The sequence below is a fragment of the Cryphonectria parasitica genome (assembly GCF_011745365.1).
Source record: "Cryphonectria parasitica EP155 unplaced genomic scaffold M406scaffold_5, whole genome shotgun sequence".
NCBI lineage: Eukaryota > Fungi > Ascomycota > Sordariomycetes > Diaporthales > Cryphonectriaceae > Cryphonectria > Cryphonectria parasitica.
Genome location: NW_024468913.1, coordinates 2,057,770 through 2,078,203, shown reverse-complemented (window position 1 = coordinate 2,078,203; position 20,434 = coordinate 2,057,770). Strand labels below are relative to the sequence as shown.

At 52.6% G+C, this 20,434-nt stretch overlaps 5 protein-coding genes and 1 non-coding gene across 6 annotated transcripts; 3 read left to right on the top strand and 3 right to left on the bottom strand.

Annotated features, from left to right (window-relative positions):
- Nucleotides 1-3,431: 3,431 nt before the first annotated feature.
- On the bottom strand, nt 3,432-5,651 carry M406DRAFT_259208 (uncharacterized protein; the record flags this gene model as incomplete). The annotated part of the gene is made up of 6 exons (XM_040917282.1): nt 3,432-3,504; nt 3,559-3,762; nt 3,834-4,528; nt 4,592-4,672; nt 4,726-5,200; nt 5,464-5,651. Coding segments are annotated over 6 exons (1,716 nt in total), but the record flags the coding sequence as incomplete, so codon positions are not given.
- A 961-nt stretch (nt 5,652-6,612) lies between these two features.
- M406DRAFT_351812 (arginase family protein) lies at nt 6,613-8,339 on the top strand (the record flags this gene model as incomplete). Its single annotated transcript, XM_040922649.1, has 6 exons — nt 6,613-7,089; nt 7,242-7,395; nt 7,463-7,508; nt 7,573-7,615; nt 7,694-7,919; nt 7,992-8,339. 6 exons carry the CDS (start codon nt 6,613-6,615, stop codon nt 8,213-8,215), a joined length of 1,170 nt encoding a protein of 389 aa, XP_040775578.1. The 3' UTR covers nt 8,216-8,339.
- Nucleotides 8,340-8,814: 475 nt separating this feature from the next.
- On the top strand, nt 8,815-8,885 carry M406DRAFT_t76. Its single transcript has one exon. It is a non-coding gene; the product is annotated as a tRNA-Gly (tRNA).
- Nucleotides 8,886-9,288: 403 nt separating this feature from the next.
- On the bottom strand, nt 9,289-14,278 carry M406DRAFT_278172 (uncharacterized protein). The gene is made up of 5 exons (XM_040918341.1): nt 12,043-14,278; nt 11,683-11,990; nt 11,456-11,629; nt 10,147-11,401; nt 9,289-10,084 (listed from the first exon to the last, which is right to left on the bottom strand). Exons 1-5 carry the CDS (start codon nt 14,126-14,128, stop codon nt 9,540-9,542), a joined length of 4,368 nt encoding a protein of 1,455 aa, XP_040775577.1. The 5' UTR covers nt 14,129-14,278; the 3' UTR covers nt 9,289-9,539.
- Nucleotides 14,279-14,760: 482 nt separating this feature from the next.
- On the top strand, nt 14,761-16,530 carry M406DRAFT_43451 (uncharacterized protein; the record flags this gene model as incomplete). The annotated part of the gene is made up of 1 exon (XM_040924222.1): nt 14,761-16,530. The coding sequence occupies one exon, from the start codon at nt 14,761-14,763 to the stop codon at nt 16,528-16,530; it is 1,770 nt and encodes a 589-aa protein (XP_040775576.1).
- A 719-nt stretch (nt 16,531-17,249) lies between these two features.
- Nucleotides 17,250-18,592, bottom strand: M406DRAFT_346622 (uncharacterized protein). The gene is made up of 2 exons (XM_040922211.1): nt 18,327-18,592; nt 17,250-18,197 (listed from the first exon to the last, which is right to left on the bottom strand). Exons 1-2 carry the CDS (start codon nt 18,374-18,376, stop codon nt 17,495-17,497), a joined length of 753 nt encoding a protein of 250 aa, XP_040775575.1. The 5' UTR covers nt 18,377-18,592; the 3' UTR covers nt 17,250-17,494.
- Between the last annotated feature and the right edge of the window lie 1,842 nt (nt 18,593-20,434).

Genomic DNA, 20,434 nt, shown 5'->3' with positions numbered 1-20,434 from the left:
AATGTTGGTTTGTTAGCCATTGAGGATCTGAACTATTTAGGGCGAAGCGCCTTTCGCAGACTTTTTCTACTGGTTTCCAGAGAGTCGGGACAGCAGACGTGGTACCATTGGAGGATGGTCCAGAAGGAACAGCTACGTGCGCTCGCAAATGCAAGGTCCCTTATGGCTTGTCCCCTCCGCGGCGGCTGCATTGCTGTATAGACTCCTGACCTGCCGGGGGAGGGGGGGTTAGAAGTTGGGTACATTCACCTGCGGTTGGTGTGTAGGCGCAGTTGCGTTCTTGCAACCAAGCTGGCACGGTGCTGCTCGCCCACTCTAGCGAGCTGTATTTCCAGCCCGTCCGCCTCAAGAAGGGAGGGTGTGTTCTGTCGAGTATGCGCTGGTCACGGCCACGGCCTGTACATGACAGCGCATTCCCACACCCCCCTCCCCCTCCCCTCCCTCCACGGACAGGGTACAAGCAGGATACCCCGCAGAATTTTAGTAGACACAGCCCTGCAACAAGACCCAACGCTTCTGGCGCCAGCTGTCGTCAAGCAAGACGACAAGGTAGCCCAGCCCACTCTTCTCTTGAAGCCCAAACCATTTTCCGCGCAGGAGGAACAAGCATACAAGGGTTGCTGCTCTAGAGAGGTGGATCAGAGAACGGCGAGGTGGGGATTTGCTGTCCAGATTGAGCATCGCGAGGTTACCGGATACACCGTCCGGGTGTGAGGGCTCCTCTTGGGACTCCAGTCCGGCTGGACCATTCATACACTTGGCCATGGCGTGAGAGTCGGTAAGAAAAGGCTCTGTAGGACAATGTCTCCATAAGCCGTGCCTATCTTGGATGTACTATCAAAGCGTGAGTTTGAGGCATCATCCTTCTCGGCAGCTCAGCACGAGCCATCATAATACAATCCTGACGATTAGGTGCTCACATGCCTAGCCCACAACACAGGAGGATCATGTCGTGTCCAGGAGTCGGTTGGCCTTCTTGTGGCACCCCTTCCTGTTCAGGGCGACGAGCTCATTGTATCAGGTCTGCTCTGTCGAGGCGGTGACCTGTCCAGGGGCCCGTCCAGAGATCCATGAAGTTCCGACCGGCATATGCCTCTTGCGCCATCTCGGGCAGGTCGGGAGGGATCTATGCTCGGGAGGCAGGGAGGGATGGAAAAAAAAGTACCAAAGAACAGTACCATCGTCTGTACCAGGACCCGAGGGCGCCAGAGTGGCCTGCGAAGTGCGCAGGATCCATCCAGGCAGGCCCCCCTGTAGAAAAGAGGCAATCATGTTGACCTTTACCAGACTGTCGGGACGGTCTAGGCTACTCCAGGTAAGGCGTGTGGTGACAGCAACGCTGTGGACTGGTGAGACTAGAATTTGATTGGACAAGATAAGCTGACGGGCATGGATCTCCCCAGTCGCATTGAGGGTCCACGCGCCTGTGGGCACAGGTGCATGCTGCCATCGTGGCATGGACACTCGTCGAGCAAGATCCCCAGGACGACAGAAGCGCCCCCCCTCTTGTAGCATGCCTACACTCTCATGCTTTGGTGATGAGTTCGGTCGGCCATGGCAAGCCACGCATGTTGGTCCATGGACAGCCGTCAGGGTACTGTCCTGTCCAGACATGCCAGTTGCAACAGATGAAACCGAGATATTGCGTGTCTGTTATGACATGATGGAAGGTGTTCCAGGCCATCGAGATGTCTTTTTTCCTGTTAGACTAATTCAGCCTTGGGCCCATAAGGAGGAGCGTGAAAAAAGGTACCGGGCATACCGGTGCATGGGCGTGTGACATGCTGTAGAGTGGGGGATCTGGGGCAGCAATGAGACTTGGTAATGTACCAAAGACAGGTTGTTGATTGGTGGACTTCGTCCTCTTGGCCAGGCGGTCTTCTTGTATGACATTCCAATTAAATGGGCCCGGGGTAGGAAGGAGATTGGCCCACACGAGGAATCCAAATCGAGCACAAGCAATGTTCCCTCTCTCGGATTGACAATGCATTTTGCTCTCCTCTTGAGCTCATCAAACTCACATGATGTTGCCGGGATGCGAGGCGGTGGGCCCGGGAGCTCTTCCTGTGCCACCTAAGCAGATCCTCGTCGCGATTTCGAAGCGCCCGGCCGTCAAGATTGAGGAGCCCCGAGTGCGGCACAGACCGAGCCGCTAAGGTTGTATCAACGAGATGCGCCATGACTTGGTGCCTCTCCCCCTTCCCTCCGGATCCCATCACCCTGTCAGCACCTTTTTTAAACACCTTGTCAACAGGCGTGGCATGTTATGCTGTGTGATAAGTGGGGCGCGCAGCTGATATGCAGCAAGGTTTTGGGGTGCCTTGGACATGTTTTGACGAGTTTGCCGTTCGGTCCGTGTCGGCTTTCCAGGTTGATGTCAGCATGTGAACTTGCTCATAGTGCCGGCATTTCTTTTGAAGATATATGTCATCGGTCGTCGGAGGGTATGTGGCAGATGAATTGGGACTCGAAATGGCTTGCATTGTATTTGGTGAGGGGACAAAGAGGAGACGAATCATCGGCTGAGGCAATCAATATTGCTACTATGTAGGAAGGGTCCGTGCTATGCAACCGAACGGGGGGGGGGGGGCTCCTCGTCCCTTCCCCCCTTCCACTTTTCCAAAACCTAAAAAGGGGACAGAGGTGACAAAGTCAATGGCTTACCTTAAGAATTAGACAGCGGAAAGAAAAGGAGGGACGGAGGGGGATAGAAGACAAATTCAGGAGGAGATAATCAAATTGTCTTGGCATGATGCTGTCCATCACAAGCCTTCCTCTGCTCTTGCTATTTGAGGACTGAGGACACAAGCACTCAACAAATTACCCTCTAGAGTATCTGCAGCCTCAGAAAAAACCTGGCCCAGAACGCTCTGTATGCTCTTACCCTCAGGGCCCCCCTCGCTGACGCCATCTTCACCTCCCGCCTGGGCTGAGACGATGCCCAGCTGCACACCAAAGCTGACAGCCTGGTCCTCTTGTGTCCATCTTGCTACAGTCTGTCGCAGGGCTTCTTCTATGGACTTTGATGCTGATGGCGACCTCCGTCCTGAGGTTGCACCTGAAGACTTGACCTCCCCTGATAGACCGTGTCTTAGGAGGGACGGAATGTGATGGAGGTTCTTGGCGGTAAATAACCTCAGGAGGCTAGCAGGATCTTCCTTACCACCAGCGAAACGGCTTGTGCCAGAGACCAAGGCGATGCGGAGGCACATAGCAGGATGCAAGCTCAACTCTGAGATTGTATCGTTGTAGTCGCCCCCTGCCGCCGCGCTCTCTCTAGCCACAGCAGATGAGGGAGCTGCAGGTGTAGGGTCGTCATCAAGCAGTGCTACGTCAAGGATGCTCTGGGTGGCTTCGTACAAATGGTCTTCAACGTCTGGCTGCGGTTGGTACTTCTTGATGGCCTCACTCAGGTCGCAAAGTCGATGATACTCGACACTCGGAGTGGGCAACGATTTGGCTTTGGTAATACAAAGAAGCAGCGGCATTGATATGCAAGTAATGCTGGAACTACATCAGGTCAATGAATCTCGGAGAGTGGGACGAGAAAATGCGTACGAAGTTGTTGGTGCCCATCTCGACAGTCGATGCGTCACGAGGACTTTGAGGCATTGGGAGCCTGCCCAAGCTGCTTGTTCCATCTCGCGGCGGCTGTCGGCAAGTAACGCTCTTTCTCGGAGACTCATGCTATTCTCTTGGGTCGAGTGAAACTTGCGTATCAAATACAGGCCCTCATGGTGGCAGAGTCTTGTCAGGGCAGAACTACATGCCACAAGTGAATTAGCTTCAGATTCCGTAAAGGGCAGTGGACTTACGGACTGAGGGCAACTGACTGATAGAGCATGTACATGTAGTTGCTGTAAAGGGTCACGGATTCGTGTTGAAACTCATCATGAGAATCGTCCCCAAAGATAGTATCCGTGGAAACTCGGTGATGTTGCGACTTGGAAAGTGCTGCAGTGGCTTTTTGATACCAGCCATTCAGACGCGCCTTGCAGCTTCCGATGCTTTGCATAACCTCTTGATCACGACGTGCCTCCCAGAGTGGCTCGTCATTTAACGGCCAAACTTCAGTGAGAAGGTCCGTGAGGACCAATGCGAGGCTCACCATGAGCGAGAAGATGGCATTCAAGGTCGCCTTCGTTCTGACATTATAGGCTCGGCCGCGTTTGGCTTCATTCCACAGCAACCCAGGCTCACAAGCGGCAAACCATTCGTCGTCGGTATCATAATGGGCCTTGGACAGCTGGATCGGCCTCCGAGAGCAGAGAGAAAGGAGTCGGTCTTGTAAAATTATACAAGACCATAGCATTTTGAGAGAGACGCGGCGGTGGGGAGGAACCCCTGTATCGGGCATGTGGTCTTTACGATGTGCTCCAGCCCTCTTAGCTTGCTGAATTGCGACGCTGAGCCAATAGCTGCTAGCGTGTGCACATTCACTCGTGGTGAGTGGGGACCAAGCTGAGAGAAGAAGAGCGGCTTGCGCGCTGGCAATGGGCGAGGCTTCGGCTCCAAAGTCAAACAGCAGCTGTAGGTAGTATCAAATTAGTTCTGTCCCCGGTATTCAGAATATAGAGACCGATCAATTCACCTTCGTTTGACGATACAATGCCTCTTTGGCGGACTTGACATTTACAAATCCGAGTGTCTGAAGACTTTTCCGTGGGACATACTAGACTCACGTCAGTCGTCACTTGGCCAAGAGTGACGTGAGTTTGAACTTACACTACATGCGGCGAAGAGCATTGCCTGCAGCACAAGCAACGACAACCGCTCCTTGGGAGAGATCGCACCCGGCTGAGAGCCGTACATTTCCCAGAAAATACCCTCGTCCACAAGCGGCATGATGGGATGAACATGAAGGTAGTATTGCTTGACAAAATCGTCCAGTATTGGCTTGGCGGGTACGCGTAGGCAGCCCTGCATCTCGAGATAACTGACATCTTGCGGCAAGATACTTGGTAGGTTGTTGACCTCAAGGAATGGATAGTAGGAGTATGTCACGTCAGATCCGAACCTCATGCTCTGCTCACCCACCCACTCAAGCTGCTGGATCCTCGCTCTTGTCGACGAGTGTGCGTGCTGATGCAGCAGCTCTTGCAGTGACTCATGCCGTGGACCATGCCGTGCCGGAGGTAGTCCTCGATACGAGTCCTCCTCCGGACCTCTCAAGCTGAATTCTCTTTCTGAGTCTAGAGTACTGCCAGCAGTGACCTTAGACAGAGAGTTGATGCCACTGTCCGAATTTTCACTGCCATGATCTGACAGCATGTCTGCAACGGCTTCAGCGTGCGAAGGCTGTGCCGGGGTCTCGACACGCCCTCCCTCAAGCTGCTCCTGAGCTTGTGGGTCCCTGTGGGCTGCATTTTCGGCTGATCTGTCGCCACTCCCTGTGTTGGTGTTATTCGACGCCCGACTGTAGGCTAGTGTCAGCCTGGCAAGTACTCCTTTCTCAGGCTCGACGATACGAACCGTCTTGAAGCTCGACCGATCACAACACAAGCCTCGCCGTCCAGAAAACAATTCATGCACGGCCGGCCCCGCTGAGACACATCGCATCGGACCTTGCGGGCTCGGCAGGCTAAACATGCCTTGTTGGCTCGTCTTCTGATCTTGCTAGAGCCTGCATGCGAGGAGTGGTGATGATCCATGACGGCGACGTTGGACTCATGCGTACGTCTGCATGTCGATGGAAAGAACTAGAGTAAGTTGACTCTGTTCACGACAAAGGAGACAGTCATAGTTGTTTGCTTAGTATTCAGCAAGCGCCAAGCAATCAAGATGCTTGTGGACAGAGAAAAGGGGGGGGGGGGCATCTCAAACGCTGGGAAACCTTATTCGAGGCCATCCCTGAATCGTTGCTGCACTGCGGACAAAGTTATTGCCTCGGCAATACTGCGGCACGTGCGGCTAGATTTGAGCCGAAAGGCATTGGATTTACCCGGGCGGATGCAACCCCAAAGAACCCCGTCCACCAACTGCAGTGAAACCTGGATTGTGTAAATGAAATGAAGTCATTGATGTTGGATGAAGTTGAGGGAAGTCCTCTAGTGCTAGCTGGCTTCGGAGAAATCTCCTGTAAGCACTACCGACCCTGCTGACTGTGCCTTCCTGCCAACAAGTGACGCCGCTGACTACATTGTTTATTGCAGGCGTGCAGGCATGCAGGCGCCAGCAACAAAGAACCAGTCCTTTAAGGCGCAGCGCACTCAAGTCCTTAGTGACCTCATTCACAGCACGAAACCATTACTTACTTGATGAGATATCATCCACCCTTTGAGCTCTGAAAATCCTTCAAGTCAAGAGCAAGTGAAACGGGGAAGAGAAAAGGGAGAACAGCTGAGGTCGGACGCAGCTAGCTATTTAATCCGCGCTCGACCTTCACACCGGCCGGACCCGCATTTCGGACCGCCGCACTTGTGGGAGAATGATAGGCAATGCATCCGGCAAGTTGCGTCAGACTTGCCATGATTATGACCAAGTGGTAATAGAATAGAACAGAACTTGGGTGAGCAACTTTTTAGCTGTGAAGTGAATACATAGTATCTGCTTTTCCCACCGTGCACGGGAACCCCGTCCAGATCTCCTACGCAAGAGAGCCTCAAATTCACGATGAGATCCACGACACTGCTTGAAGCGGGCGTCACACTCGCAGCATCAGCGAGGGCATGGCAGCTCCCCAACGCAAACCAACAGCCCTTCTGGGTGCAACAACAGCGCCCTCTGGGCTCTATACCCGAGGATGACAGCGACATCGACATTGTGACGGGCTCGCAGTTCCGCGGTCTCAAGACCTTTGCCAACCTGCCCTACGTGAACGCCCTCTCGGACGAGGAGGCCGGGGACAACAGGTACGACATTGCCATCTTCGGGGCCCCCTTCGATACAGCGACATCTGGGAGACCCGGCGCCCGCTTTGGGCCGAGCGGGATCAGGACGGGCAGCCAGCGCATGTTTCCTGACTCCATCTCTGTCTACACGGGCGAGGGCACGCTAAACCAGTGGGCCAAGGTCGTGGACTGCGGTGATGTCGGGCTGACGTGGTTTGACAACACCATTGCGCTGAGGCAGCTGGACAAGGCTCATAGAGTGCGTGATCATTCTTTTCCTCTGGGTGGGGAAAAGGGGGGGGGGGAGTCTTCTCTTTGGCACAGACCTGTGGTGGTGGCGAGAAACAGAAAAGAGGAAAAAGCCACGTGAAATTTGAAAGCCGTGTATGCTAATGAGGTTGAATGAAAAAGGTCATCTCTGGTCGGCCAGCTGCGAACTCAAGCGTGTCTAAGACACCTCGAATCCTGACGCTGGGTGGTGACCACACGACCACGCTGAGCGCGCTGAGATCTACCGCTGAGAAGTGGGGCGACGTCTCGGTCATCCATTTCGATAGCCATATTGGTGAGTAAAAGAGTTCGCGCTTGTCTTGCTGTCAGGAGCGACCATGGGCTGAACAACGCATCCGCAGATACTTGGGATCCGTCCGTGCTAGGAGGTGGCCTGTCAGACTACGCGTGTGTGATACCCCCTCTCTTCAAACATGGAGGACGACTGTCTGAGCTGACACTCTTTTTCAAGTGGCATCAACCATGGCACATTCCTGCATATTGCTCACGAGGAGGTATGTCACCCCCCATCTACTATCTAGGTGACCCCCGGCCGACCTGAGTGGCTTCGCTTAACCTCCAACTTGTTGTAGGGCCTTATCAGGAACACGTCTATTCACGCCGGTATCCGAGCCCCCGTGATGAGACCCAAGGATGACATCCGCAATGACGTACGCTGCGGCTTCGATCTCATCACCGCGAGAGCCATTGATAAGATCGGTCCGGACGGGATCATAGATCAAATCAAGAAGCGCGTGGGAGACTCGAATGTCTACATCAGCGTGGACATTGATGTTCTCGATCCGGCATACGCTCCAGGTGAGTGGGTTCGAACCCGGAGTAATTTCTCTTCCCTCTGTTGGAAAATTGGCTGATGGACTATCTCCCTAGCCACTGGCACAGCCGAGCCTGGCGGCTGGACCAGTCGTGAGCTCCTCACCATCCTGGACGGCCTGAGCGGGCTTAAGGTGGTTGGAGGGGATGTGGTCGAGGTGGCTCCTATCTATGACAATCCTGGAGAGACCACGCTTCTGGCAGCGGCGCAGGTTGGGTGGTCGCTACTGCAGCTGATGGTGGATGTCCCTGTGGAATCTAAGGCCGATAGAGAAACGTAAGGATGGCGACTTTGTAGACATACGTCTTGGGTGATAAGCGGCCAGCTTTTCCTTCTTTCGTTCTGTGTCGCATGCAGGGCACTTGAGAAGTATAGATGCATACAGAACCCCTCTCCACTCCCTCAAGGATATCATAGCTCGAAGACCTGTGCATGTTCTGCGAAGGCATCAAATTGAGGCTTGGTATGTCATCTATCCCTGGTCCATTGGCACAGAGAGTCTGCCATGTTGGGGCCGTTGACTTCGACCTCGAAGATGTCCCTGTTTAGCAATGTGATAAGATCAAGTATACCAAGGCCATGGTCGAACATAAGTGGCCTAGCAAGTCCGCCTAGGTCGCAGAATCGTATTATCACACTCATAACTTATCTTCATATTGTGGCCCAACGACTCCGTCAGCTCCTGGATCGGACGATTCAGATATCAATGGCAACCCCCAGGTTGAGTATTCTCGAATATGATTTCGAGGTTCCGTAGTGGTCCGCTAGCACATCTCGAGTTGCCCTGCCCCACACCTGCTGAAACCCCTTCTGGAGCCACAGCTTGTGCTAGGGCTATAAGTTTTTGAAATTTGGCAACCTTCAACCATATTACGAGTTGCGCAAATGGTTTAGTGGTAAAATCCATCGTTGCCATCGATGGGCCCCCGGTTCGATTCCGGGTTTGCGCACACTTTTGCATTTCTTTCTTGTTTTTGATTTCTTGTGATTATTAGTTTATGGTTTTGGCGGTGAGACAGCTGATGACCAACCGAGTTATGCACCTGAATTTATGCTTTTGATCTTGTCATGCCTGCAAAGCAAACAACGTTAAGGCCACCACGCTGGGAGTGTAGTATCGAAGGTGTGTCTCGCCTCGGTACACCCATCTCATTACGGTTGCAGGTGGACCTCTTAGTGCTTCACCTAGTGCATGCTGCATAGGTTTTCTTCTCTTCCTTCATGGACATCTCATTTCTTTTCTCTTTCGTCGCTCGTTTGGCTGCCAATGAGTAAGTTCTTATTCGTTGGCCAGCATGTAAAGTTCAGCCGACGCGGGCAGACCAAGTCAGTCTCTCAAGAAGCAATGCAACTGGTGGAGGTATGCGACGAGAAACAAGCCCGGCATGCCTGATGACTTAATTGGTATCTACTTAGATATACAGAAATTTTTGAGGTAAAGACTCATCACCCACTGAACGGCCAAGCCTTTCGCTCGTCTACTGATGCGTTCTTTTTTTACATCCTCGAAAGCCTCCTGTCCTGACCTTGTCGAGGCTCCTATGACCAACAGACCCAGAAGACCATAATGCATCTTTGCATGCACCGCACCGCTCGCTCACCCTCTAGAAATAGCTCAGTCCTCCCCAACCGAGCAGCCCTTCTAGCTCCGCTCTGACTTCCTCTGTTTCGGAGTATCCAGCCCGCCCAGCAATCTCTCCCCGTCTACCACTGGCCAGCTCATTCCACCTGGCAAGTATCGCGCCGTCTACAATGTTCGTGCCGACACCAGAATCGATTCCGGGTCCCATCTTGGCGGTCGTCTGCGTCGCTGATGGCGGCATACGGTAAGCCTTCGGGTTGAGACCCGCCGGTTGAGGTAGGGTGTTGATGAGCTGCGATGTCAGGGATGAGAGGCGTCGGTATGACGCCTCAGACAGCGGATTGAGAGCCGCGAGAGAGCCAGTGGGCGAGGCAAAGAGGAGGATCTGTGTTGGCAGTGATCCGGGTTGTGATTTTGCATCACCGTTCTTGAGGTCTGCGCCGTTCTCTTGCCCACGCAAGGGCGGCAGGGGGACGCGCGGAAGCATCATTGACTTTGTGGGGAGGTTCGCACCAGTGTTGAAGGTAGTACGGTGCAAGAGCAGATGGCCTTGAAGAGATTTGGGATCTGAGGGTATATTGTTAACAGTGCTTAAAGGTACGGCTCTTGGAGAGGCATGAGGAACTTACGTTCTGGGTCGAACTGGAGCACATGCATGTTCCCGTCCGCATCGGCTGCCACAATGAAGAGCTCCTTGCCATCAGGCAGGAAGTCAACATTCAGCACCTCTAACCTGGTGTTGCTCTTCCCAAATAGCAACATTTTGTATGGCTCCTCGGTATAGCCAGTAAACCACACGCCCTTGAAGGCGTCCGACATGACGCACAGACCTGTGCCGGGAACTTCTTTGACGCTTGTGACGTAGTTGGACATATCCATAAAAGCGACAGGCAATAAAGTTCCATCCTCCTTAAGACCGCGGACTGTGCATTTTTGACCGTGAGCAACGAGCACAAAGCCTTGTGTGCCGACACCCGAGATTGCTGTGACACCACCTCTTGGTATGTCTTCCTTGGCTACAAGCTTGAACTTCTTGTTCGTCTCCGGCCGGCCGGGCTCAGGAATGACGGTCGCCAGGTCGTAGACATGGATGCGACCCCGAATGGGGAGGTCCTCGCCCCTTGAGATAGCAGTACCGACGACAATCAGCTCGCGACGCTCGTGCGTAGACTCGGAGACCTCAAGGTTGAGGCTCTTGATACATAGGATGATCTCGCATGCCTCCATGTCAACACTGTCAATGACGCTCCAGTTTTGTGGGCTGACGAGCTTCAAAATACCGCGCTCCGATACCGGTTTGAAGGTGATCTTCTCTTTCGTCCAGAAGGGTGCCTGCTGTGGATTACTGTCCTCATCTTTGGGAAGTTCAAACTCCTCTTCGATGTTGCAGCCTATGGTGTACACTGCAGCGGCGGAATGATATGCCACAGAATTAACGTCCACATCCAGCGGGACCTTCCTGAGGGACATGCCGATTGAGTAGCTGCACTCTGCTGGTAGCTGCGTGACACGAGCTATGCCTTCGGCATCCGCATATATGAAGCCTCGCTCGCAGCCTTCAGTATGGAATGAGCTCAGGGTTCTGACGCCAGCCCCTTGGAGCCCGATTACCTTTGGCGTGGACCTGGCTGACTTGATGATGAAGCTTGGTGTTGGTCCTGGAAGGAAAACAGAACTGTACCCAGCAATGTTGACGCAGGCGCGCAGTGGCATTGTTCGGACCTCATCAGCCGTGTCGTCATCTTCTGCTGGCTCTTCAATAGACTTGGCGAACGCATTATTAGGTAGTTTACGGAAGAATAGTGAGGACATAAGATTTTTTGAGGTGGCGTTCGGGTTTGTATGGGGCTCATAGATAGTCAAATCATCATTGGCATGCCGCAGCTATCAGAAAGTCAGCTTATATGTGGCACTGAAGAGAGAGGCGAGAAAGCTTACAATTAGATGTGGCGATTTTGCGACTATATCCCCAAGATCTGTCACAAGAATCTCGCTGATAGATTCCTTGGAAGTGCCACGTCTGGCAACCCACTCAGGCGTGAGAATGGGGGGGATGTGACTCAGTCCCGCAGCCGTGTATACCGGCTTGGACAGGTCTGGAAGGGCATAAACCTATGTAACGTCAGTTGATCTTCTTATACGCAGTATTCTGAAAGGCCACTGACCTGGAGTGCACCAGTGTTGCTGAGCAAGAACATGAAAGTATTGCGTGAGCCTGTCTCTCCCTGTGCCGCGCCGAAAGCCCCAGTCGTATCAGCGTATAAGCAGCCCGATACCCACTTTGTGGACGTTAACCCGCTGTCGGTCTTGTCGACCTCCTCTAGCTCATCGTCTGAGTTCATTTGAGCGACAAATGCACTCGAGTCATCTCTGATGAGTAGGAGGTAGGGGTCGCAGATACTGGCGCTCAAAACTCGTGGCTCGGCACCAGTTTCCTCGTCTTGCATGGGAAGGATCATATCCAAACCAAGATCTGAACGAAGTCAGTATAATAAATCAGAATCAGTAAATGTCAGTACTCTTACCTCCATCGTAAACGCGGACCTCCGACTTCAACACCTGGATCACCCGGCGATGGTTTGCCATCGTCCCTGCTTCTACCGTGAAGCCTGCTGCAGGCTCGAATTCTGTTCCCGTCAAAGATTCGAAGCCAGCTGATGTCAACGCGTAGACATCAGATGTCTCGTAATTATCTAGGTCGATCTTCGCAACGATCATAAACTTGTCGTACTGCGCAGACAAGTCGTAATCATCACCCATAGCCTGGCTCCCCTTCCCCTCTTGCAGGACCTTTGGCATAGGTTTCTGAACATTCATGGTCCATAGACCCCGAGCTTCGGGAAAGTCGAAGCGGCCAATAACCTTGGGTTGTATCTCACGGTTCATAATTGCAAGAGAGCCAGCTTTCCCAACACCCACGGCAGCCACAAGTTGCAAGTCACTCTGCACGCCAAGCAAGTTCTGCTGTACCTTCACGTCGGCTTCTGCAGGCGGTTTCCCGTACGTAATGTCTTGTATCGGCGCAATATTCGTGAGCGTGTCGTGGATCCGAAACACCAGCTCTCCTGCTTTCGCGGCTGCGGCACCACTACTTGCTTGCGTGGCTGTGGTCGTATCTGCATAGAGGTCATCCTCATCTTCCACATCATCCTCATCGAAGTCCTCGAAGTCAAGAGACTCTTGCATATGAGACTTCTTCTTTGACGTCTGGCTGTTCTTGCGTATCCAGCCGAAAACGACTGAGTCCCCGCTCTCACTCCCTGCGAACAGGGTGTTCCTGCCTAGACGACTGAGTGATGATATCCTGCCTGAAATGATATTTCCCCCGGACGCAGGAGCCACAAGCTTGATGGTGAGGCCGGAAACTCTACGCCCGTCAATGAGAAAGTCCAGGGTTGCAAGACGGCCGTCAGACAGAACGATCAGCATTTGGCCATTCTCTGGCGAGAGGAAGTTGAGAGTACAGCCCTCCAGGCGGAGGCCAAGATCAGACTGGTCTGTGAGACTGAAGTCCGTGCATTGCTTGGTGAAGGGATTTACTGCCACTCCGTTAGAGGCACCCGACTGATCGATGTGGATTAGCTCGTTGGCGCCAACAAGCAGAGCACCACCAACAGGTGCAGGCAGCGCGATGACCTTGAACAAGTCATGGGGAAGACCGCCGACAGAAAGAATAGTAGTGGAAGCTTTCTGTTGTAGGTCTAGCGTAAACACCATGAAGAACAGGTGGTCTTTTCGACCTATCGCAGCAGACGGCCCCAGCTTGGAGGATAGAATGCCGAATGTGGGCTCTCTATACTCGTAGAGAAACGCGAGGTCAACAGGATAGATGAGGTTGGGATCGAGTATGGAAAGTCGAAGGACAAATGATGGTGAATATGGTGTGTCTTCTATGTTGCTAGTTCCATTTACAACGGCTGAGGATGTATTTTCCTGCTTGGCAGGTTTGGGCCCATCTAGATCTGGATCCCAATCATCCATTGCAATGTCTTCCTCGTCGGCCTGCTTGAAGGGCAAGATGGCCAAGTTCCTGGAGCCAAATTTGAGGGCGGCGCATCTGCTCCCAGGGTCTGCGACGAGGAAGTTGACACAGTCATTCAGCGCAGGAGCCCAAGGGCTGCCCTGGTGTTCCTCTTGCTCATAATAGTGGATTGATATGGTTGTCACGGTGTATCGCGCGGGGTCCCACTCCAGCAGACTCAACTTTGCGTCTTTAAACTGGACCAGCAGAGCTTCGCCGCCAGACAGCGTGTTCTGTGTCTTGATCCTCGCCAGCCCCGTCACCGTTCCCGAGAGGCTAATCTCGGTGACGAGAACGAGCTTCGTATTGTTCGTGCGGTCGGATTTCTGGAAGGCTGCGTCGCCACCCAGGAAGGAGGACTCGAGTCCATCGTCGTCGTTGATCCGGCTGTCGTATTGTGCAGTTGCCTTGGTCGAGTGGAGGGTCGAGGACTGGGAGTTGTCGATCTCGGCAGTAATGGTCTTTGTGTTGAAGATCTGGAGGAGAGATGACCTTGCAACAATGAGATTGTTACTCTGGGCTGACAGGAAGGGTATATCGAGAGAGTGGGTGATAGCCGTGGGAGGCGTCAACTCAGTATAGCACTGCATCGTGAATCCTGTCCGGTCATGCTAGATGTTGTCCATGAAAGGACAGCTAACAGCTCAGTATTGTTCCTAGTGAATTGAAGAACAAGACACAAAAAGAGCCACAGAAGGGAGGCTGCTGACAAGCACCAGTGCTGTTCTTGTTGTGGAATTGCAAATGCTGGGGGAGAAGGATGTGTTGTAGTGGTGAGAAAGGGACCTTTGCGACAACTTTGAGCCTTGCACAGCTACCAGAATTGGAGATGGCCCAGGCTCACGCCGGGATCCCCAGCCCCTGCCGTTTTGACCCCACAAACACCCCTGTAGGCGCATGAAAAGAGGCCCAAGCTCCCTGTCGCACCTAGAGTCAGTGGCTCCAGTGCAGACCTCGACGTCACTGTAAGGCAAATACAGTTGTGCATGATGCTGCCTTGCAGCTTGGACTAGAATACGAACCTCCTGACCTTTTCATGGAAAGTCTCCTTTCACATTCCAACTGTTCCTCCGTCATCATACCCAAATGTTGTGGGGTGGCATGAGAGTCAACACCAGCAACTTGACTTGATAAAAGTCAACAAAATCAATTCGACAATCCAAAGTTTGACAATCTACACGACAATACCACAGCACGGCAGCCAGCACAACGCGACACAACAATGGCTTCTGCAGGCTACTTGCAGGTCAGTCTGATCTGGGTGGCGTATGCGGTCGCGGTCGCGCTCGCCCTCATCGCTGCCACCGTCACGACCCTCATCTGGCAGGCCCCTCGTGAAAGATCTGCGATCGTGACCATCGTCGCCATCATCAGTCTTACCTCCCTCCTCGCGACGGTTCTGCTTCTTCCAGTAGACATCGCCTTGATTTCTGCAACGACCTCGACCTCGCTCGGTGCGAAGAAGGATTGGGCGACTCCCCAGCGCGTCAATAACATCCTCTACACCCTAAAAGTCGTCTACTACTCACTGTACAGCTTCGATGCTCTGCTGTGTCTCGTCATCATCCCATTCTCGTATTTCTGGTATGAGGAATACGATGAGGTTGAGGAAGAGGAGGGCACCAGGGGCTTCGGTGCCAAGTTCTGGGGAGCCTTCAAATACACAGTGGCCTTCATCTTTCTCGTGGTGATCCTCTTCCTGGTCGGCTTCTTCGTACCGGCTGCTGGAAATAGGGTAGACCGCCATCTCGACCTCGACTACTTCAAGAAGCTGCTGTCCGAGAATAAAGGAGAGAAGGCCCTGACTTTTGGATTGGGCCTTTTGGTGACTCTGGGAACGCTGATTTATATTCTGTATACTGGCGCTGGTTTAGCTCTGCTGCCGGTATCATGGATCAAGTCAGCTCCGTCCATCTCTGCCCCACAGCTGTCGGAAACGACAGAGTCTCAGCTGGAGAGCAACAGGGAGCGCCAACACCAACTGGACATGCGCAACGCGGGAAACCCTGAGGGTATGTCGGCCAAAGACCAGCGCGAGATGGAGCTGCTCGTCCGCGAAGAGCAGACCTTGGTACGACGACAGAGGCTCGCTTCTGAGGCCCGTGGCGAGGGACAGAGCTGGATATACAAGGCCTGGCTGAAGGTTGAGGCTGTCTTCCGGCCTCTGAAGCTTATTGGAGGCATCCTACTACTGCTTCTTTCGGTCCTGATCTGGATCTCTATGCTCATAACTGGCATAGACAAGGCCGCCAACTCCATCTGCAAATCACACTGCGGCTACATCTTGGGGAAGATCAATGTCTTCCAACCCATCAACTGGGTCTTTGTGCAGACAGCCAAGGCCTTCCCGGTCGACTACATCCTCATGGCCCTACTCATCTTGTTTTTCTTTGGCAGTTCAATCAATGGCCTCGCGGCTATCGGCATTCGGTTTCTATGGATCCGTATTTTCCAGATTAAGAAGGGTAGGACCCTTCCGCAAGCCCTCCTGATTGCAACCGTCATGCTGGCGCTCATCATCCTCGCCATCAACTATTCGATTTTCGCCATGGTTGCACCTCAATACTCAACCTATGGCACCCAAGTCTTTTGCGACAACCCACCCCGCCACCCAGGTGATCAACCTGATTGTTCTGGCCTGCGCGACTTGATCAAGCCTTGTTCCGAGCTGGCAGACAGCCAGGCCGCGCACACGGTGTGCACGCCCTCCGTGATGTCGACTTTCTTGAACCGCGTGGCACTTAACTGGCCGGTCTTCGGCGCCATCGATTTCTGGGCGCAATTTGCCTTCCTTGGCGTCTTCCTCATCGTTTTCGTGACGAGCCTGTTCCGCGCCCCCAAATTGAACTACGCAGAGATCGATGAGGAAGCAGAGGAGGATGAGGAAGAGGGCCTTCTGGCGAGCACAGGCAGGCGGTTCCAAGCTACCTGGCAGGACGTCACAGGTCGCAGCGGAGGAGGTAGCTCAGACCGTGGCTACGGAACAAACTAGTGGTCGTCGCCGTTCAACGACTACTGACGTGGAAGGACACCAGATTGTATAACGACAAATGACTACGGGATAGTATGATACAGCACGGAGGGAGGCACATGAGTTCAGCATATCGGAACGGGCGTAATCAGGGACATGCTGCGTTAACCTGGGTGGGCAAACACGCACCTCTTTTGTTTGTTTGAGCGCGCATTTCTTCACGGGGGTCGACTAAGGTGGTTTACTTACTTACTTTTCTCTTCCTACTTCCTTTTCGAGAACCTCAAATAAAAATGCGGGGGTTGACTGCCAGGAAATTCTTTGGGAAAAAATCTGAGCGTCTTCGAAGTAAAAATGTCAATGTATTGCTTGTGGGCGGCATCCTTAGTATGCCACTGTAGCAAATTTGTACCTCCTACCTGGACTGTAGTTTCGGAGCCACAATTGCCGCCACGGGATCGGAAGAGAAGAACGTGAGCTACAAATGCCAAATGCCCTTCACGAGCAACTAAAAGAGGGGAAGTCAAAGCAGTAGGACGGATTGCGAGGAGGGCTAGGAATTCCAAGGTTGCTTTTAGGTGCTTCCACCTCTCAATTCCGAGGCAAGCATGGTCACAGACGGAGAAGACGGCGTCTCAGCCCCTTCCGCAGAGGAGAAATTCTCTCCTGCAGCATCTACGAGAACTGTCACCATCCTTGTGACAAAGATTGGCTCGCACATTGGTCCGAAGAACACTCATGCATACAAGACCTCGGAATTAGGGGAAACAGCTAAAATTGTTATGCCTAGCCAAATATCCGACCTCGCTGTGAGACTCCGGCGAAAAGACGCCCAACGCCATTTCTCTCTCCATAAACCGTCATGCGCCAGTCCAATCCCAGAGTATCACCAATCGTCATTCATTCGCCAAAGTCGAAGATACCAAGCAAGAGGCAACGCATCGTAATCAGGGGACGAGCGCTCACTCAAATCAGGAATATATTCTTAGCCAAAGAACACCAAAGCCAGCACAGTCACCACGACGGGCCAGTACCCAGCCGTCTCCGCCAGATGCCTGAAGCCCGCAGCAGCACTGGGCGAGTCTGTGCCACCGCTGGCCGTCGTGCCGTTGGGTAGCGTCCCGTTCAGCAGGATGGTATCGGTACCGTTGACATTCGCCACGGTGACCAGGCTCTGGTTCAGCTGGTTGTAGCTTCCATTGCCCAGGATGCTGTTGACATAGTCCGTGCTGTTGTTCTCGTCGCAGCCACACTCCTGGTACTCTTCGCAGCCGCACTGGACGGGCTTCGTCTCGTTCGCATTCGTAGTCGCATTGTGGAAGTACCAGGGGTTCGAGTAGGGATAGAGGTAGGCCGGGTGGTACCACACGCCGGGCCAGAATGCCACCAGCGCGGCCGTGCTGAGCAAGGGAAGGGCGACGAGGCCGCCTGTCGACCGCGCGCCAGACCGGTACGGCACGGTGGTGCCGCCGCCATAGTACTTGCCACCGCCGTATGAGGCGGCGACGCCGGAACCTGTGGTGGTTCTGCCGCCGGTCGAAGAGGACGAGGAGCCTAGACCCTTGGAGCTGCTGCTGGAGGAGGAACTGCTGCTGGAGGAACCTGTCTTGCCTGATGATGAGGATGAGGATGAGCCGGAATCCGAACTTCCACTTGAGCCACCCTTAGAACCACTTCCGCCGCCGCCCCTGCGCTTGAAGAGGTCCGAGAAGAAGGGGAGGGCTGCTGCTGCTGCTGCGTCGTCGCGCTGAGTGTTTGCTTGTGCTGATGCGTGAAAGGATGTGAGATCGGAGCCATCGGGAATTGCGGCTGCCGACACAGTTGTGTCCAAGAGGGCGACACCCGCGAGGAGGAGATTAAGCTTCATGGTGTGCGTGTGTATGTCTGCGCGCGCGCTGGTGCGGTAGCTGGCGACAAAGACGAATAAATAGAAGGTAACAAGAAGAATGGGTGGTTGGGCATCAAATAATTATTGATGCTTTTCGTGATGTGATCGCAGACTGAAAAAAAAGGATGCGCTTGGTTTTAGAAGAGCGCCAGATTGAGAGAGGCGACTTCAGGCAAAAAAGTGAAACGCCAAGATGATACCCAGTATCTAGTGAACATGACATTTTCAAACATGATGATGATCCGGGTGGCGTTCACCGGCCATCATATACTCGACGTCAGAGGCCCTAGTCACTGCGCATCCTCCCACTAAGTAAGACTAGAGTCCACTAGGATGAGGCGCAACCTGTCAATCATTTCCGCCGTCTTTAATTTTGCCCTGCTGTGCCACCCGCTAACAAAAGGGCAGCCAACCATTTGAACCCTTTCTCGGCGTTTGATGATCGCTTTTACTTGCTTTCTTGGCTCTTGTGACCTGGTGACTTTACATCTGTACACTAATGTGATGCCGTCGAAGTGGTGATTCAAGTTTTTGAGGCCCCCAAAAGGCCTCCAAAAATGTCTCCCTACTGAGGGCACTGCATACCAAGTATATAATTGATTCCTGCCTGACTGCATGGATCTGCACCGCCCCTGCACTATAAACAACAGTTCGCGCATTAGCGAGCCTTTCTGCGTTAAACATAAGCTTACAGTGGCTCCACAATTCATGCCTACCTGGACGTCACACAGGCAGCCGTTTATGGTGGCACTAGAAGTCGAACCAATACGCTCGAATGTAAGAGGTAACAAAACGTCACACGGTTACAGTACCATATACGACAGTACGATAGCAGCAGCGAGAAGTAAGGAAGGCCGGGCCGAAAACAAGGAAAACATAGCATCAAGACTGGGTGAGAGAGAAGGGTGGAAGTATTGGTGATGGTTTTTTTTTTGCCCCGGGGGGGGGGGGGTAGAGAAACCAAAGGAAAAAATGCCCCTCCTAGAGAGAGGGTAAGTTGACTCAAATGAAATCACCTTTATGGAGTGAATGTTTTTCAACTAAACAAGTATTCAGAAACTCTGGGTTCCTAGCAGGAACATGTTATCTCTTTCTTAGATTCAGCATCCAGTCGATATCGCCTCTGCTCTAACTCAGAACTGACGATATTCAATGACAAGTTTCTAATAATTCCCATGAGTTTCCTTAAACATGAATGTAACCAGAAATGACACATGTTCTGAATGACGATGATATGGGATCGATTGGTGCTAGATGATATCCGGGGCATGCATGCAAGATGGTGATGCTGGTACAGCCGTGGTTTATGTAATGACTGCCAAGTTCCTTGTAGGGAGAAATTTGATATTCTAAATCTGTTCCAGTGATCAAGGGGAGTGAGTAAGTATATTATTGTTCCGTCTATTATGACATATTCAACCTTCTTGAGCGCGTCCACGGAAAAGTTGTGGGACAACATGTATGTTCCTCTCAGTCGATACTTAAATTATTCATCTCCTTGTCAATGTGCAAGAGGAAGAAGTGCTAAGTGTAGGCTCTACTTTTATGCCATTTGTGTACCAGCTCTCTTAGAGTCTATGAAGTCTTCTAATAGTTCGAGTCCCACCAATTTGCAATGTATGATGTGAGCATGACATGTGTTCCCTTCAAAAGTCCAAAAATTTAAGGCGTGAAAGCTGCAATTAGAGAAAAATCCATCTCCCATCCATCTGACCTAGGTCACTCGAAGCTGATACTCTTGATCATCTATTCAGCTAAAGCCATGTATCCCGCCCTTCTTTCTTCTCCCTTGAGCACAGCTGGAGGCTCTTTGCTCTTCTCCATATCCAAGATGACATTCAGGGGAATATGACCCAATCTCATGCCTTTATCATGATGAGTAGCATCGATGTCCATGCTTCCGCCAGGTAGGACACCTTGATTATAGCTCAGGTAAACACCAAGCGTAGGTCCTCCCTGAACACATGGCAATTATATCCAAATGGTTCTGTTCCTTGATATGTGAGTGATAGGGAGGAAAACAGAAACAAGGAGAAA

What these genes read in the sequence shown, in the direction of transcription:
- M406DRAFT_278172 (XM_040918341.1), bottom strand. Translation starts at nt 14,128, where the DNA reads ATGCAGTGCTATACTGAGTTGACGCCTCCCACGGCTATCACCCACTCT. An exon ending in GGTCCGCGTTTACGATGGAG is followed by an intron (nt 11,991 to 12,042) that starts GTAAGAGTACTG and finishes GACTTCGTTCAG; the next exon opens with ATCTTGGTTTGGATATGATC. An exon ending in CAAAATCGCCACATCTAATT is followed by an intron (nt 11,402 to 11,455) that starts GTAAGCTTTCTC and finishes ACTTTCTGATAG; the next exon opens with CTGCGGCATGCCAATGATGA.
- M406DRAFT_346622 (XM_040922211.1), bottom strand. Translation starts at nt 18,376, where the DNA reads ATGAAGCTTAATCTCCTCCTCGCGGGTGTCGCCCTCTTGGACACAACT. An exon ending in GCCCTCTTGGACACAACTGT is followed by an intron (nt 18,198 to 18,326) that starts GTCGGCAGCCGC and finishes CTTCAAGCGCAG; the next exon opens with GGGCGGCGGCGGAAGTGGTT.